We start from the raw sequence: 16,044 nt of genomic DNA on the forward strand, positions 1-16,044 counted from the left end.
ATTTTAATAGAGGGGATGCATCCCCTCTAATAATAAGAAGCAACCGGATTTCAATAGAGGGGATGCATCCCCTCTAAATATGAATAATAACACCATCCTTCCTCAAAGAGTTGGCTTACTTGTTAAAACACAACAAAATCACTTTGAGCTGACTCCTTGCAAGTCAGCTGTGACACTCGCTAGCTATACATGCCATTCATAAAATGAGGCCACTTCACAACAGATCCAGTTAAAATAAACAAGGCATTTGCTTTATTTTATGAGGACATGTACCAGTCTAAAGTGAAAACTACTGATTCCCTGAAAATGAATGTTTTAAATAGCTAACTGCTTATATTAGACAAAGCACTGGTTAAAGTGATGGATGCTTCTATAACCTTGGAGGAGATCCAAACTGCTATTTCTCAATTCCCTTAATCCCAACATCACAAACTGTGAAGGGCAAGGCTTGTTCCTCTGTACTCTATTGGCCAGGCACCTCATTTTGACCAGTCCTCACTTGAGTGTTTGTCCTGAATTTGTCTTGAACAGTATGTTGACTGTCATTGTTTAAAGGAATATTTCGGTATTTTACACTTTAAGCCCGTTTTCTGTATTGCCTAGCATGAAAACAAGTGTTTGACACCGAAATCTCGACGATTGAGCCTGTTTGTGGAATTTGGCAGCTTTAGCACGGAGCTCTGTATGGCTTTAACATTGCTCGCTTGGTGCATGGACTATTCTGTCCTTAAAACACCCCTAAACGTTCGTTTTTAAAAATGTGCAGCTCACCGAGTGGTTACTGGTCTTCAACGATCTTCTATAGCAAGTTTAGCAGCGAAATACAGCTTCTGTCATCTTTTATCAGGGATTTTAGAAATCCCGGAAGTACTTTTTCAGATACCTCACAACCATGTGTGCCTAATATAACACAACAGAATTTGAATTTCACTGCTAAACTTGCTATAGAAGATCGTTGAAGACCAGTAACCACTCGAGCTGCATATTTTTAAAAAACAAACGTTTAGGGGTGTTTTAAGGACAGAATAGTCCATGCAAAAAGCGAGCAATGTTAAAGCCATACAGAGCTCCATTCTAAAGCTGCCAAATTCCACAAACAGGCTCAATCGTCAAAATGTCGGTGTCTAACACTCGTTTTCATGCTAGGCAATACAAACAGGCTTAAAGTGTAAAATACCGAACTATTCCTTTAATTTGTTTCTCTCTTGCTGGCTTTTGTTTTTTTATTTTCTGTGGGGTGTTGATGTGCCATATGTTTGGTAGGCTTTTGCTGTTCTGTTGCTGAACATTTCAGAAAACTCTGAGGGAAAGCTCTTGTATTGTCATCCTGTATAACCGCATTGATTCCTTCAATATATATATATATATTTTTAAAGTAAATAAATAAAAACATTGGCCTTTTGTACATTCGTGACATTTGTATCCCCCACCAAATATGCCCATGCCCATTGAAGGCTAAGTGGCCTTGTCACTAAAATTCTAGGCCTGGGAACAACACAGAATTTTTTTTGGATAAGCATGTGAACTAAACTATTACACTTATTTGTGATATCATTAGGCTACATTTTATTCTTCAGTATAAGTATTCTTGCCACTTTAAGACTGTGAGAGAGGCTAATTTAAGAGCCTCTGTGAGGAGTCTCAGTTTTAGACAACTGATATACTATACGGGGATGCAAAGTTTTCTATGTCATCAGATAAAATAAATGTTCAAAAACCTAGATAGAATGTCTATCTTGGATCATAGGAGATAAGTCTTTTGCATGATAATTTATATGATTTTCGTGAGCACTTCACAAATGGCAAGCAGACACAAGACGATGTGGATAAATAAGCTAGAAAGAGCTTCTGTAACTTGGATAGCCCATTGCAATGTTATGTTATGTTATGCAATCTTATGTTCTAGCAGCGACAGAAACACTGCGCAGGGTTTGATTGATGAAGCATGGTTTGGAAGAATCCGAACCCCATCAAAAAGCTAAAGATTCGCCCAAACCTTGGATTTGGTGCACCCCAAGTTGTTGTTTTTTCCCCCATCATGATCAATTGTGTCAAATACGATCAAATAGAACTAAAATGGCACAGGAACCAGAGTCAATAGTGAGGAGGATATAATTACCCTCAGAAGAGCAGATTCGGTGCTATGCTTGGTTCTAAAATCAGACTAAAACTTGTCATGGATATGAAAAGTATTTAAATAAGATGAGTATAAGTAAGTATTTAAATATCTTTTTCGAGATAAAAAAGTAGCTTAGAGATAGATCTACAGTTTTTGTGGTCGAGTGTACTGAGTTTGGTTCTTTTAAAAAGGACTATGTGTGAAAACACATTATTTTTCTTCACCCACTCATGTTTTATGGTTCATTTCTGACCAGGAACACCGCAGGTAAAGGTTAAGGAAATAAACATTCAAATAAATAAAAAATGCCATGAAAACATATTGTGTTCAAATGCCCTATGTGAACAAATCTCATGACAGTAGCCTATGATTAATAGATGTTTTTAGAAAACTATTTTGACCAGAACATGGTGGGTTAATGTAAATCGCAAAGGCAACCATGTGGATTTTAGTCTTAAAATAATAAATATCTTGAATCTAATAGTCTTTATGTAGTAGCTGATTATTTCATCAAATCATAGAAAACCTTCAGTTTTTAATGTTGAATGTCTTGTATTATGTCTTCATTATGGTAGGACCATGTTTGAGATGAAAGTGAAAGTACTTTTTTGCAACCATTTGGATTTTGCTCCATTTCAAATTCTCTCACATAATATTTATAATAACAACAATAAAACAATAATAATAATAATAATAATGAGAAATAATGGCCCCACAACAAAATGACATGGTCAGCTAATTAATGGCATACCAGCTGGATATCGTAAAAAAGTTGTTAAATAATTTATTTGTGATACAAAGCCCTAGCCCGTTACTTTCTTTATTCAGCAAATCATATGCAGTCCTGTTTGGGAGTTGGCACACTGCAGGCTTGAAATGAGAATAAAATTCACTTCTGTGAAAACTAACCTTGTTAAAATACTTATACACATTAATTAGCTTAACACAGCCAACAAGTTAACACAAATAGTCAAGAGGCAGGCTACGCATAGCCTAACTCATGTTAGACAGACTGTAACTAGACTAGTCAGATAGCCTAGACTTTCCTCAATCCCTATGAGCTGCTGGTAATGAAGTTGTAAAATAAGCATCATCATAAAAAACTGTACATGTATTCACATCTTTCTCTCTCTATTTCTCTCTATCTCTCTCTCTCTCTCTCACACACACACACACACACACACGCTCTCTCTACATATATTTATGTATCTTATAGCCTAGCCTACCCTGTTTAAATCGGTTTATTGGACGTTGCCATCACATTTTCGAGTTATTGCGGCATGGGTTGATGCGAGGTGGTCTTGTGTTTTTTCAGCAGTCTAGTGATTTTTTCATCATCTGAGTTTGGGTCCAGGGGCTTGTTGTACTCATCATCGTCCTCGATGTCCGAAGTTTCATTCATTTTCTCCGTTTCAGAGTCCTGTTTCTTTTTGGCAGTTGCCATTTCTGCAGCATGTCTTTTTCGCCATTTGGTTCTCCTGTTTTGAAACCAGACCTGATACGGAAATAATAATATTAGCGCAGGCATTCGCTGTAAAGTGAATGATACATTAAATAGGCCAACCACTGAACGTGAAACTGCGTGGGTCGTTCATATGGCTGTAGACTAATGTTAAGGCCAGGAGAGATGAAACTCTAGTCAAAATATATAGCCTATCCCTATAGGCCTACTCGCGTTTTCTCTGAGTCTTCAATTCCGCTATGTTGCTATGCGCAATGTCCACGTGTGTGGACATTAACTTTAACTCTGTTTTCTATTTATTTATCATGTTGATATACACCAATCCACTTCAGGGCTGTTTTAGTAGGTCCATGGCAATATATTAACAATATGTATCATCTTATATTTGGAATATTGACTGCTTGATGACATCATCAATTCAACATGAGTGACAGTAATGGCCATATGCTGAATGCTCCAGGCATATCTGTAAAAAGTTAGTACTCAAGAAGGCAAAATGCTGTACAGGAGAGTGTGTTGAACAACTCTATGTTTTCAGAAATTAAATCTGATGTAAAATAGTTTGTAGACCCTAAAAAGCAACTGTCCACGTATGTGGACGTTGCGCAACAGAGGAGTTAAATGACCAAAAATCAGATTTTGGAACTAGGATTTTTTCATTTTTTTTTTTCAAATATGATTTTAACTGCTTAAAATTACAAAGAAACAAACATTTGGTAAACATATTTATAAATAATGACCTAATTACATGTGGTAATGCCAAGGTGGTATGGTAATATGGGGGTAGTAGAGGGGTGGGTATGAGAGTACTAGAGGGGTGGGTGGGGTAGTAGTAGAGGGGTGAGTAGTATGGATGTAGTAGAGGGGTGGTTGGGTAGTGGTGGTAGTGGAGGGGTGAGTAATATGGGGGTAGTAGAGGGGTGGGTGAGGGTCGGTGAGTAGTAATGGGGGTAGTAGAGGGGTGGGCGGGTAGTATGGAGGTAGTAGAGAGGTGGGTGGGTAGTATGGGGGTAGTAGAGGGCTGGGTGGGTAGTATGGAGGTAGTAGAGGGCCATATTTTTCATATTTTCTGTCATTACATTTTTTTCTTTTTCACCCCTTTGTTGCGCACTGTCCACATACGTGGACAGTAACATAACTTCTATATAAAATCATATTTTAAAAAAATTCCAACAGATTTTCAATATTGGGCTCATATAGAGTAATAAAATCAATAATAAAAAATCTAAACATTTTTTTCATAATGCGTGCATGAAAAGCCTATAGAAGGCTAGCCCACTGCACCTATCTGACCTCAACATCAAGCCAAGCGTGTAGGCTAATGGATGGTTTTCAGCTACATAGGCCTACCTACAGTGATCATTCAGCTAATGTATGGTGCTAAATCTTATTTAGGCTTTGTCAATCAAAAGTGTGAATAGGTGCTCATTAGTGTATTTTCTGTCACTAATTCTATCTAGTCTACTGAAAGAAATTTAAAAGTAGCACAGTCAAATGAAACATTCATGATATACATATGTACATAGCCTACAGTGTCAAAAATATCGGCGCTGTGAGAGGTTTTCATTATTAATTGTCGTTTGACGTGTGATTTTCATTCGCCCCGAGAGTGATGCGAAAAAATGCATTTGTTCAACTGCTCAACTCAAGGCCTAGGCTAGATGACACGCACGTGTGTGCCCGTAACTATTTCCCTATTTGACACAGGACAGAGGCTATGTGCCTATTAGCCACAAAAGAATGGCTTCTGCTGGTCGTCCCGACACTCCCCTATTCATTATCATGATGCGACTAACAGGGGAGCTACACCAGCGTAACTGAAGCGTTCCGTTTGCGACGCGTAAAATCCATTTTAGAAGATGGGTCTATTTTCTTCGAATGTACGCGCCACTGTTGCGTCTGGTGTAGCTCCCCTATTATACAGTGATAATTAACTGCTGCGACCGGCTGCAACATACGCGTCGCGAACGGAACGCTTAAGTTACGCGTCTGGTGTAGCTCCCCTGTAATGCCCAAATAGCATATCAATCATTGTTAGGCTATAGGTTACCTACAGTGCATCCAATTAAACCTAGGTCTATCAAATGCCCATAGTCCACCCATATTTTAAAAATAAAATTCGGACATATTAGACTATTCCTAAATCACTAACATTTGAAAATAATAGGCTATAATGGAGTTTCATGCTCAAATTTGTGTATAGGCCTACTTTCGTTTAGGTGTAAAATAATTCAAAATGACTATTTATGAAAGAACTACCTTTTTTCATGGTTTGGTAGGCTCCATACTTTCAGGGGGAAATGGTAAACTACGGGCTAAGTTAGGCTGCATTGTGTTTCAGGCTGGGGAAAATATGCGTATAGCTTCTTTAAAACGCGTCTCTAGGCGCTCTCTAACATAGCATAGCCCAAAGGAATAACAAAATAGCGACATCAACATTGCATGTTAAAAAAAGTTAAAGCATGATGTTTAAACAAGGCCTAGATCTAATAGAAATTAGTTCACTTAAATAACCGAGACCTTGCAATAGCCTATTGCGTCACAGTACTGTATAGGCCTAATCTTTTTAAAATAATAAATGAAAGAAAAGATAGACACTTAGATATGTTAGGCTACTTGTCCTGAAACTTTTGAATGTACATATTTGTCATACCTACCTACACATGTTGTTGAATGTTGTGCAGCATAATGTTAATAATAATCGTAACTTCTTTCACCTTGACTTGACTTTCTGTCATGCCCAAGGAATAAGCGAGACGAGCCCTCTCTGGACCGGCAAGGTACTTAGTTTGTTCGAAAGTTTTCTCCAAAGCAAATATCTGTTGTCCTGAAAATGTTGGTCTTGAATGCTTCTTCTTGCCATCCTTGTCCAGCAGCATATTAGCTTGAGCTAAAAGACATTTTTAATGTTGAGTCAGATGTGTTCTAGTAGCAGGGAAATTCATGTAAAATAAATAAATAGAAACGCTCTCTTTAGAAATGGCTTAGTTAACTTTGCCCGAAGCTACTCATCGGTTATTTGGACATTTACCAGTTTTCAGCGTAAATTCATTGATCACAACTCCATGTAGCCTAATTAAGGGCCAATCAACAGGTTGGATAGTCTAGGCTACTTAACTGTGTAGATAGGCTACGATGACAAAAACTGAGAGCCGCAATACAATATAGGCCTATTAAAGATAAGAAGTATACTATGGGATTAATAAGGAATGTTAAAGAATAACATTAAGGAGCAAATCTGAAAAACATAAAGGGGAAATGGTTTATCCTTTATATGGCCAAGAACAGAAAAACTATAGGCCTATTACAAAGAAATTAAGGTCAGTTTATAGCCTAAAGCATTATAAGGGATTAAATTAAGGGCTTGATTGCAGGTCCGACAGTGCATGTGGAAGGCTAAACTAATGCGTTTTAGAAGTTGAAATAAAACGTTGAAATAAAAATATGAGCATGATTGTGGTTTTGTCAAGGTCTTTCTTGACATTATAAAATACCCTACAGACAAGGAAACTCAAATTAATGCACACATTTAGCCAAAATCATCTTTCTAAAAAATGGCGGCTAGTGGCACTGCAATCTTGACCTCAAGTAGGCCTAGCCTATTCACCTGATGTAGGCTTCGTTACCTCCAGGGAATACAACTTACCTGGACATGTCACCCGCGAATCCCTCCAAGGGGTGGTCTGCATGACTCCTGACCAGAAGATGGGTGCTCTTCCCGGTAGCTCTGTCAGTGGTTTCGTATAACGAGATACAGGATTAAAGTACATTCCAGCAGAGGTGGCCAGTCCATTTATCCTTGGAAAACCCGATAGCAGTTGTCCTGCTGCGGTGATGGGTCTTCCCAGGATGTCACTAATTCCATGTGGTGTTCCCAGGGCGATCTGGGCGTTTATGCTGGTGAGCGGGGATGCTTTAAACCCCGTGGGATTTTGTAAGGAGTAGGGAAATAAAGAAGTCTTCATCTCGGTCATGTTATGCAGCGCTGCCAGTGGCGTACTGCCTACTACGAAAGCACTCTGTCTATTAGCTTCCATCTGTCCAACATATATCATTTGTTAGTAGGCTATTAACGAGATTTCCTTTATGAACAAAGCCAAAGTGTAAAAGCGCTTCGAATGTAGGCTACATAGGCTACGCAAAGTGAACCTTTTTTGGTATATTTACTCCATACGCCTATCTGAAACACTGGGACGGAAAAAAGTAAAACAAATAAACTTTTTGCTCATATCACAGTCTGACCAATGCCTGGCGGTTTGCCAAAGTATCCGAGCTCATGAGAGCAGCACATTAAAGTATAGGTTAAGACGTACCCTAATGTCGGGCATCTGGTTGAGCAGAACTGCGTGCTAAATGTCTATTGCTATGAATGAGTCTGAAGAGATACCGTAGTGATATCGGTCCAGCCTGCATGTGCTTCCTCTCCATTGGATAACGTTAACTTATAGTGGCCTTTCATTGGATGGTAAATACTGGGACGCTTTAGGCGTAGGGTAGCTTCATGGAAGCGATATCAGTGTTGTTTAAGTGCTGATAATAACTGATCTTTTATGGAGAATTGTCTATTTTCATTAGCCTGCGTTGGAATTACACATTTGGCCCATCACTTCTCTTGATTGCCTTGAGTGCTTTGCGCGGCAGCGCACTTCTATTTAGTAGGCCTAATTCTGATACGAAAATGGTATTGAAAAGTGCATGGAGGACTGCAATCAATAAGGGTAACCTATCGTATAACACGTGAGTTCGTCTTAGTTTTTGTTGTAGTTGTTTTGGCAAATGAAACGAGCCACGCATAGGCTATTTCTTGATGGCACCTGACCAGTGGAACAGCGACAATCTTATTTCATCACGGAAAATAGATAGTTTCAACGTTGTTGCCTATACATGTTTTTGGTCAGTCTGTTTCAAACAAATCCTGTTTTTTTTCACGTTGTCATGTGTGGTTGTGTGTGATGGTCTGGGTAGAGACCAATGCAGCATGCCTATCAAACAGTCTGTCCGCACAGCTACACAAAAGACAACTAAAGACATAAAACACAAATAGTCTAAATATCCAAATAACAGCTACAATAACCATGCCTTTAGTGTTAAACACTCTACACTGGCTTCGATAGTTTCCCTGTCGGCTATTTCTCCTTAGCAAGGAGGGAGCAAAGTTCGACCACTTTGGTTTCCGTGCGCAAATAAAAGAAAATCATATAGCCTATAGGTTAATTAGGCTAGTTAAAATCTCTTAGTTCTTCTCTTGTTCGTCTTAGTAACAAAAGTGTAGTGCCCTAATTAAACAGTGAAACCTGGAAGTAAAATTGACGCTATAATGCATGTCAAATGAACTTAGGCAACGGGCTGTCAGATAAATATATAAAAGTGTATCTCTACCCCAAACTAATCAGCAGTCTGAACTCAGAAATAAAGCTTTATCTATACACAATAAGACGGAAAGATTTAAGCGACCAGTTTTAACAACTGACTATAGTCTTTCCAGTTTAGGAACCGTTTTTTTCTTTCTTTCTTTCTTTATTGTGCGAAGTAACATTAAATCATAGGCTTAACGCATCTACCACAAACTACGAAACATCATTTAAATATCAAGAAGGCCATTGCAAGCAACATTTTCATTATGGGTGGGCTATATTACCGCTCAAGGAAAATTTCGGGTCGGGTAGACCTGAAAAATATTTTGAAGTTCTCAGTTTAATAGTAGGCCTAGACTAAAAGGCCTATCGTGTGCGCTATTGAAGCCAAAAAAAGAGAGCAAACAAACAAAAACACAACCAGAGTTTTTGTTCCTATTGAGAGTCAAACTGTCAGTGCAATTATGAAGATAGCCTATAAAAATAATTATGTTGGCATTCAAATGAAAACGCTATGGTAATGAACAAAAAAACCCTGTATGGTTTAGCCTGTGACCTTTATGTCACAAGTGCACAAACTACGACGTTAAGAACGGGCTTAATGCAGTAGTAGTTTTGAGGTAGGCTAAAAGAAAATAGAAATAGGTACAGTGCCCACTGGGACATAGTCTTTGGGAGACATCTGGTGGACATATAGGGTACAATTATTTCCACAATATTCAGTGCTTGAAGTGGGAAAAAATAAGTGCAGGAACTCTAATTTTCTGACATTTGACATTTGTGCGGTGAAAAAAAAAAATTAAGTCTTTAGGATGTGTTGGTTGAAAAACTTTTTTTATTTAATATTTTTTTCAACCACTAACCTATAGGCCTAGGTTACTTTTTTCTAATTAACAAATGGAATATGGAAAACCATTAAAACAACACAAACCAGACCAGTGCAGTATAGCCACTTGTAGGCCTAACTGGGCTAATAAGGGCCCTAGAACCAGAAACCTTTGGGCTAAAGGCCCAGATGAAGAAAACTGTGAAATAGGCTGTAGGCCTACTTACATTGATTTAATTAACAATAACTGGCCAAGAACAGAGATTAGGTCAAAAGTCAGAACAAGTGGGTAAGTGTGACTGTAAAGCAGCTTGCACACCGCCCAAACAAGTGCCAACAAACACCAACATTCTAAAGACTGCAACTGTTGGCAAAAGTCTTTAGAATGTTCAAATGCTCAGGTGTGCATTCTACACTGCCCAAACATCAACTGACATAACTGTCAAGGTCAAAGGTGGCTGCTATCTAGACTACTAATTACTTTCCTAGGCTACTTATAGTTTTATAATGGATATGCCTACTTTGATTAATGTAATGAAAGTGGTGTTGGTCTGGCTGGCTTATAGAGCTACTAGGCGTATACAGGATCGCCAACAAACACGAAGATTCGGGAGGAGAATATGGTGTAAACCATGGCTTTTAAGACATCAAAACCAGGGGGCTTACCCAAACTTGTGCAGGGAGCTGAGGTCCGAAGACACTCCAGCCTTTGCAAACTTTTTACGCTTTGCGCCCCAGGCTTTTGAGCTATTACGTATAATGGTAACACCCCTGATAAATAGGAAAAATACGAATTTCAGAGACTGCATCTCTCCTGGTGAGCGTCTGATGGTCACCTTGCGATTTTTGGCAACAGGCAAGGTCCAATTCCAATTCATTCATAGTTTGCTTAAAAGAGTAAGCATGGCTGTATAAATTGTGTATAACCTTTTTGTTTAACAGGTGAAACATTCCAAAGTCTGTCATACCAGTTTCGAATTGGTTGCTCAACCATCCGAGCAATCATCCCTGAGACTTGTGCTGCCATATATCAAGTCCTCTCTGAGAAATATCTTAAGGTAAGCACCACACTTCTCCATGCGCTCCTCACACTCCACACACACACACACACACACACACACACACACACACACACACACACACACACACACACACACACACACACACACACGCACACACGCACACACAAATAAACTTCCATGTATCCTTGTATCCTAGTATTAACCATAGCAAATTACGAAGATGACAAAGCATGATTACATTTGAATATGTATTTAATAAATAGATTAAATAATAATACAAATATTTTTCTGTTCTATGTTATACAAACATTTCCTTGTTTTTACCATTTAATATGATACATTACATTATCATATTATAATATCTCACATTTACAATATAATGTTATAACATAGATTATATTGCACATAACTGAATACATTAGCATATAGGCCGACATATAGTTGAATATGCACAATAAATAGAATAATAATATTTTTCCTTGTTTTTAGTTGTATATACTTAATGTTGTAGGCCTATGTATGTTGTATAATAGGCCTACATTATGTTGTATTATGATTGATATACAGCGCCCTCCACAATTATTGGCACCCCTGGTTAAGATGCGTTAGAAGCCTTAAAATAAATACATTTTTTATTGTAGAAGCATACTCTCACACTGAAAATTGTAGAAAAAAATTAACCTTCAACTCAAGAGAATTTTAAGGTGGGAAAAAAATCCCTGACTGAGAAATAATTATTCTTCATAAAATCACCTGTTCCACAATTATTGGCACCCCTAACAATTCCTAGGAAATAAATGTAATTAAAGTATTTCTGTCATTTCTGTCATTTCTACAGTAGTTTACAAAGTCAATCAGAGTATGTAGGAACATTTAATTAGTAATTCTTAACATCCTGTTTCCCTGGGCTATCAATATGACGTGACACAGAGGCCATTTCTCTTCAACATGGGAAAGACAAAGAAACACACTGTTCAAGTAAGGCAGATGTGTGTCGACCTTCACAAGTAAGGCTATATGGCTATAAGAAAATAGCCACTCGCACACCTGCCCATATCTATGGTCAGAGGAATCGTTAAGAAGTTTAAAACAACTGGAACAGTGGTAAACAAGCCTGGAAGAGGACGCAAGTTTATTTTGCCACCACGCACAGAGAGGAGGATGGTAAGAGAAATAAAAATATCTCCAAAACTCACTGTTACAGAATTGCATCAAATGGTTGCATCTTGGGGTCACAAAGTCTCCAAAACAACCATCAGGCGCTATCTACATGCCAACAAGTTGTTTGGGAGGCATGCAGGGAAAAAAACCTTTCTCACTCAAAATCATAAGCACAAACGTCTGGAGCGGTACTGGGCCTTCAACTGGGACTGTGTGCTTTGGTCAGATGAGACAAAGTTAGAGCTTTTTGGCAACAAACACTCTAAGTTGGTCTGGCGTAACAAAAAGATGAGTATGTAGAACAGCACCTCATGCCCACTGTGAAGTATGGGGGAGGATCGGTGATGCTGTGGGCCTGTTTCTCTTCCAAAGGGCCTGGGAACCTTGTTAGGCTGCATGGCATCATGAATGCTTTGAAATACCAGGAAATTTTAAATTAAAATCTGGTGGCCTCTGCCCGAAAGCTGAAGATAGGTCATCACTGGGTCTTTCAGCAAGATAATGACCCTAAACATATGGCCAAGTCTACACAGAAATGGTTCACCAGACACCGTATCAAGCTCCTACCATGGCCATCTCAGTTCCCAGACCTCAACCCCATTGAAAACCTGTGGGGTGAGTTGAAGAGGAGAGTGCAGAGGTCGTTGGATGATTTGGAGATTTTGTGCAAAGAGGAATGGTCGAAGATCCCTCTTTCTGTTTTCTCTAATCTTGTGAAACATTATAAGACAAGATTAGGTGCTGTTTTATTAGCAAAAGGGGGTTGTACAAAGCATTAACATCAGGGGTGCCAATAATTGTGGCACACATGATTTGATGTAAAATAATTATTTCTTAATGTGGGATTTTTTTCCTTCTAAATAAATGCACTTGTATGGTTAGATTTTACGCTTTTTTTCGTTGTGGTCCTATATTATTTGGAAAAAAATGAATTTATTAGAAGCTAAAGAACACATCTTAACCAGGGGTGCCAATAATTGTGGAGGGCGCTGTATATATGTAGTGTGTGTGTGTGTGTGTGTGTGTGGGTGTGTAAGTAATAATTATATTTTGTATTGTATTATTACTTTTTAATTATATAGGCTACATACTGTATGTCAACATTTTCAATCACTTTCAACATCTAAAGCAATTGAATCAATTATATCCAAAGGAGTCATTGTGAGAATTTGGTCTGTTGTAGATAAATTGATTAATTTGGCTTTGAACAAAACAAAAGTAATGTGGGTCTGCAGACTCAATCTGTCGGAACTCATTCTCTAAATATTGACAGTATGTTGTGATATGGTCACGTGGTCTCACAGCTGCACTCTCACTGAGAGAGCGCAGTGTGGCATTTACCGCTTCCAGCATCTGCATGTCCTTTTCTTGGGCAGGATCTTGGGTAGGGTTGGGTATCGTTTGAATTTGAACGATTCCGATTCCGATTTCGATTCCTTGATTCGATTCCGGTTCCTAACGATTCTCGATTCCGATTCTTGTAAGAAGCAGGGTCAAAAAAGTTCGAATATTTTAAATGAGCTAGCTAACCAACGGTCTTTCTGAATGACATAGTCTGATCTTCTCCATCAATTTTAATTCTATGAACTTTACTATACATTTCTCACAGGGCTGTTTTCAACTACAATATAAATATCAAATCTATGAACTGTCGTCTTGTTGCCTCAGCTCGGTTATGCAAACACCTTCTTTGTTGGTGTTTAGCGGCTTCTTCTTCTGGTTCGCAGACTGGGAATCGATACTAGGAATTGAAATTTAAACTTTTGAACGATTCCGGGAGAATTGGAAAGATAGTCCCGGTTCCCATCGATTCTCGATTCTCGATACCCAACCCTAATCTTGGGCTGACCTCTTTCTCGGCTTAGGTCGAGGAGTAGTTGAGTTTGAGGGTGGAGGGTTTAGATGGTTTGAAGGGTCTTCCTCTTCAATGTCTTCTGTTGTGTCTGTTGGGTCATTGAAGCTGTTACCCTCATCAGCAGTTTCATTGTCTTCTGGAAGATCAGATGAACTCTCCTGTTGAAATAATAACATAAGCAATTTAATATTTCTTATTTCAGTGCCCCAATTCAACAACAGAGTGGCTGAAGGTTGCCGAAGGATTTCAGAAGAGCTGGCAGTTTCCCCACTGTCTGGGCGCTCTGGATGGGAAACATGTTGCCATCAGGCCTCCACCAAACAGTGGTTCACTGTACTATAACTATAAACATTTCAATTTGATTGTTCTTATGGCCCTTGTAGACAGTGACTACAAATTTCTGTACGTCGACATAGGATGCAATGGTAGAGTATCAGATGGAGGTGTATTCAGGGGCTGCACACTTGAAGAGTCAATCCAACAACACACTGCCATCATCCCCCCACCTTCTCCTCTACCAGGCTCAGACAAAATTATACCATACTACCTAGTAGCGGATGAAGCATTCCCACTGAAGGCATACATCATGAAGCCATACGCTAGAAGTGGCCTCACCGAGGAACACCAGTTATTTAACTATAGACTGTCCAGAGCTCGAAGGGTAGTAGAGAATGCCTTTGGCATACTAGCCAACCGGTGGCGGGTGTTTTTCACCACGATCAACCAAAAGCCAGAGGTAGTCGAAAGCATTGTGCATGCTGTGCAATGCACAACTTCCTTCGAGAGGAACACAGCAATGTCTATGAAGTCCCTGAGACACCTGATAGCTGGAGTCAGGATCCTGTATTACAACAAGCTAGTCTGCCAGGCAGTACAAATCCTCCTCAGCAGGCTAAAAAGGTTAGGGATATTCTAACAGAATATCTTCATTCCAACTGACCTCAATGATTCCACAAGGAACTAGCCTGGTAAGCATGATTAATTAAATCATTTGTTGCCCAAACAAAATTCTTACATTTGGCGATATGTTTGATTTTGATGGTCTTTTTTTCATATGGGCTTCTAGGAATTTCATCCTTTGCAGCATCCAGGTCTGTCTCGGTGTGATGGATCCATCGCTGCCTGATGGCTTCTCTTTCAAATAGCGCCTGTACTGTGTCCTCAGGGTTTCCATCTTTGCTTTGACTGCTGCTTCTGCACAACAAGTAGATTTACATAAACATTATGAACGATCTAGGCCTACTTCAGTCTACTTTAACATATCACAGACCAACTACCCCGTGCACTACCTGATAAGGTTCAAGCTTACATGAAGACCTACTGTATACTGCTGGCTCATGCACATGTTCATTGGCATCTCTCTCTCTCTCTCTCTCTCTCTCTCTCTCTCATCAATTTAGGCAAGCCTACATGATTTGCTGGTAGGTTTACAAACTTCAGCATTGACTAATTTAAAAATGCACCAAGATGGGCAGAAACAAAGTATAGGCTAGCCTAAACCTACAGGGATAATAACAATAAACAAAACCTCTCTGGTCTTCATTTGTGAACCATATTAGTGTCTCTGGTTAAACTAAAACACACAGGGTTTTTTTTCGTAAGGAAGCTAGATACATTTTGGGCAACTTGGCTACTTTCCTCCCACAGCTCGATGAGCCGATCTTCATTTTCAACAGTCCAAAAACCAGCCATTTCAATCGCTATTTTTTACGAGTCAGGAGATAAGTGAAAGGCTAAAAGTAACATTAAAGTATCCGCTCGCGGGTGTTAAGGCCCCGGTACAGTCCACGCACCAGACTTGTCGTGCGACATGTTGACGTCACGGGGAACGTTTGTAACCATGTATACTTGCGCGTGGTAGTCGCGACACAATTTCCAGTATTCTCCTGAACAGAGGCACATATCCATTGACGTTAATGGCAGTAGCAACTAGCTTCTTTGCTGATATTTCAGACTTAGCTTGCACAACTGAAGGATTAGCCTACCATCTCGTTTATGAGATGAGTTTGTGTAATCTCCCTAAATGGAAAGAGATTTTTTTTTTTTTTTTTTTAGGTCTTGCAGATATCCTTTGGTTGAAAATAAATCTCTTCGTTACCTTTTGCTGGAATGCTTATGTGCCTCGGTCCTAGTCATTTCCCCCTAATTCCTCCTGTTGCAACTCTCACTGATAACTTTAACTTATCCAACCTAGTTCACGACTGTAAACAAATCAGTCATCCAAACGGCAACTCTCGCTGCAGCC

The 16,044-nt window shown here is 39.1% G+C and overlaps 1 protein-coding gene across 1 annotated transcript; it reads right to left on the reverse strand.

Annotated features, from left to right (window-relative positions):
* Window positions 1-2,920: 2,920 nt before the first annotated feature.
* nkx6.2 (NK6 homeobox 2) lies at window positions 2,921-7,802 on the reverse strand. The gene is made up of 3 exons (XM_062520261.1): window positions 7,228-7,802; window positions 6,299-6,471; window positions 2,921-3,614 (listed from the first exon to the last, which is right to left on the reverse strand). The coding sequence occupies exons 1-3, from the start codon at window positions 7,634-7,636 to the stop codon at window positions 3,390-3,392; spliced, it is 807 nt and encodes a 268-aa protein (XP_062376245.1). The 5' UTR covers window positions 7,637-7,802; the 3' UTR covers window positions 2,921-3,389.
* Between the last annotated feature and the right edge of the window lie 8,242 nt (window positions 7,803-16,044).

This window comes from Sardina pilchardus, chromosome 18 (assembly GCF_963854185.1).
Source record: "Sardina pilchardus chromosome 18, fSarPil1.1, whole genome shotgun sequence".
Classification (NCBI taxonomy): Eukaryota; Metazoa; Chordata; class Actinopteri; order Clupeiformes; family Clupeidae; genus Sardina; species Sardina pilchardus.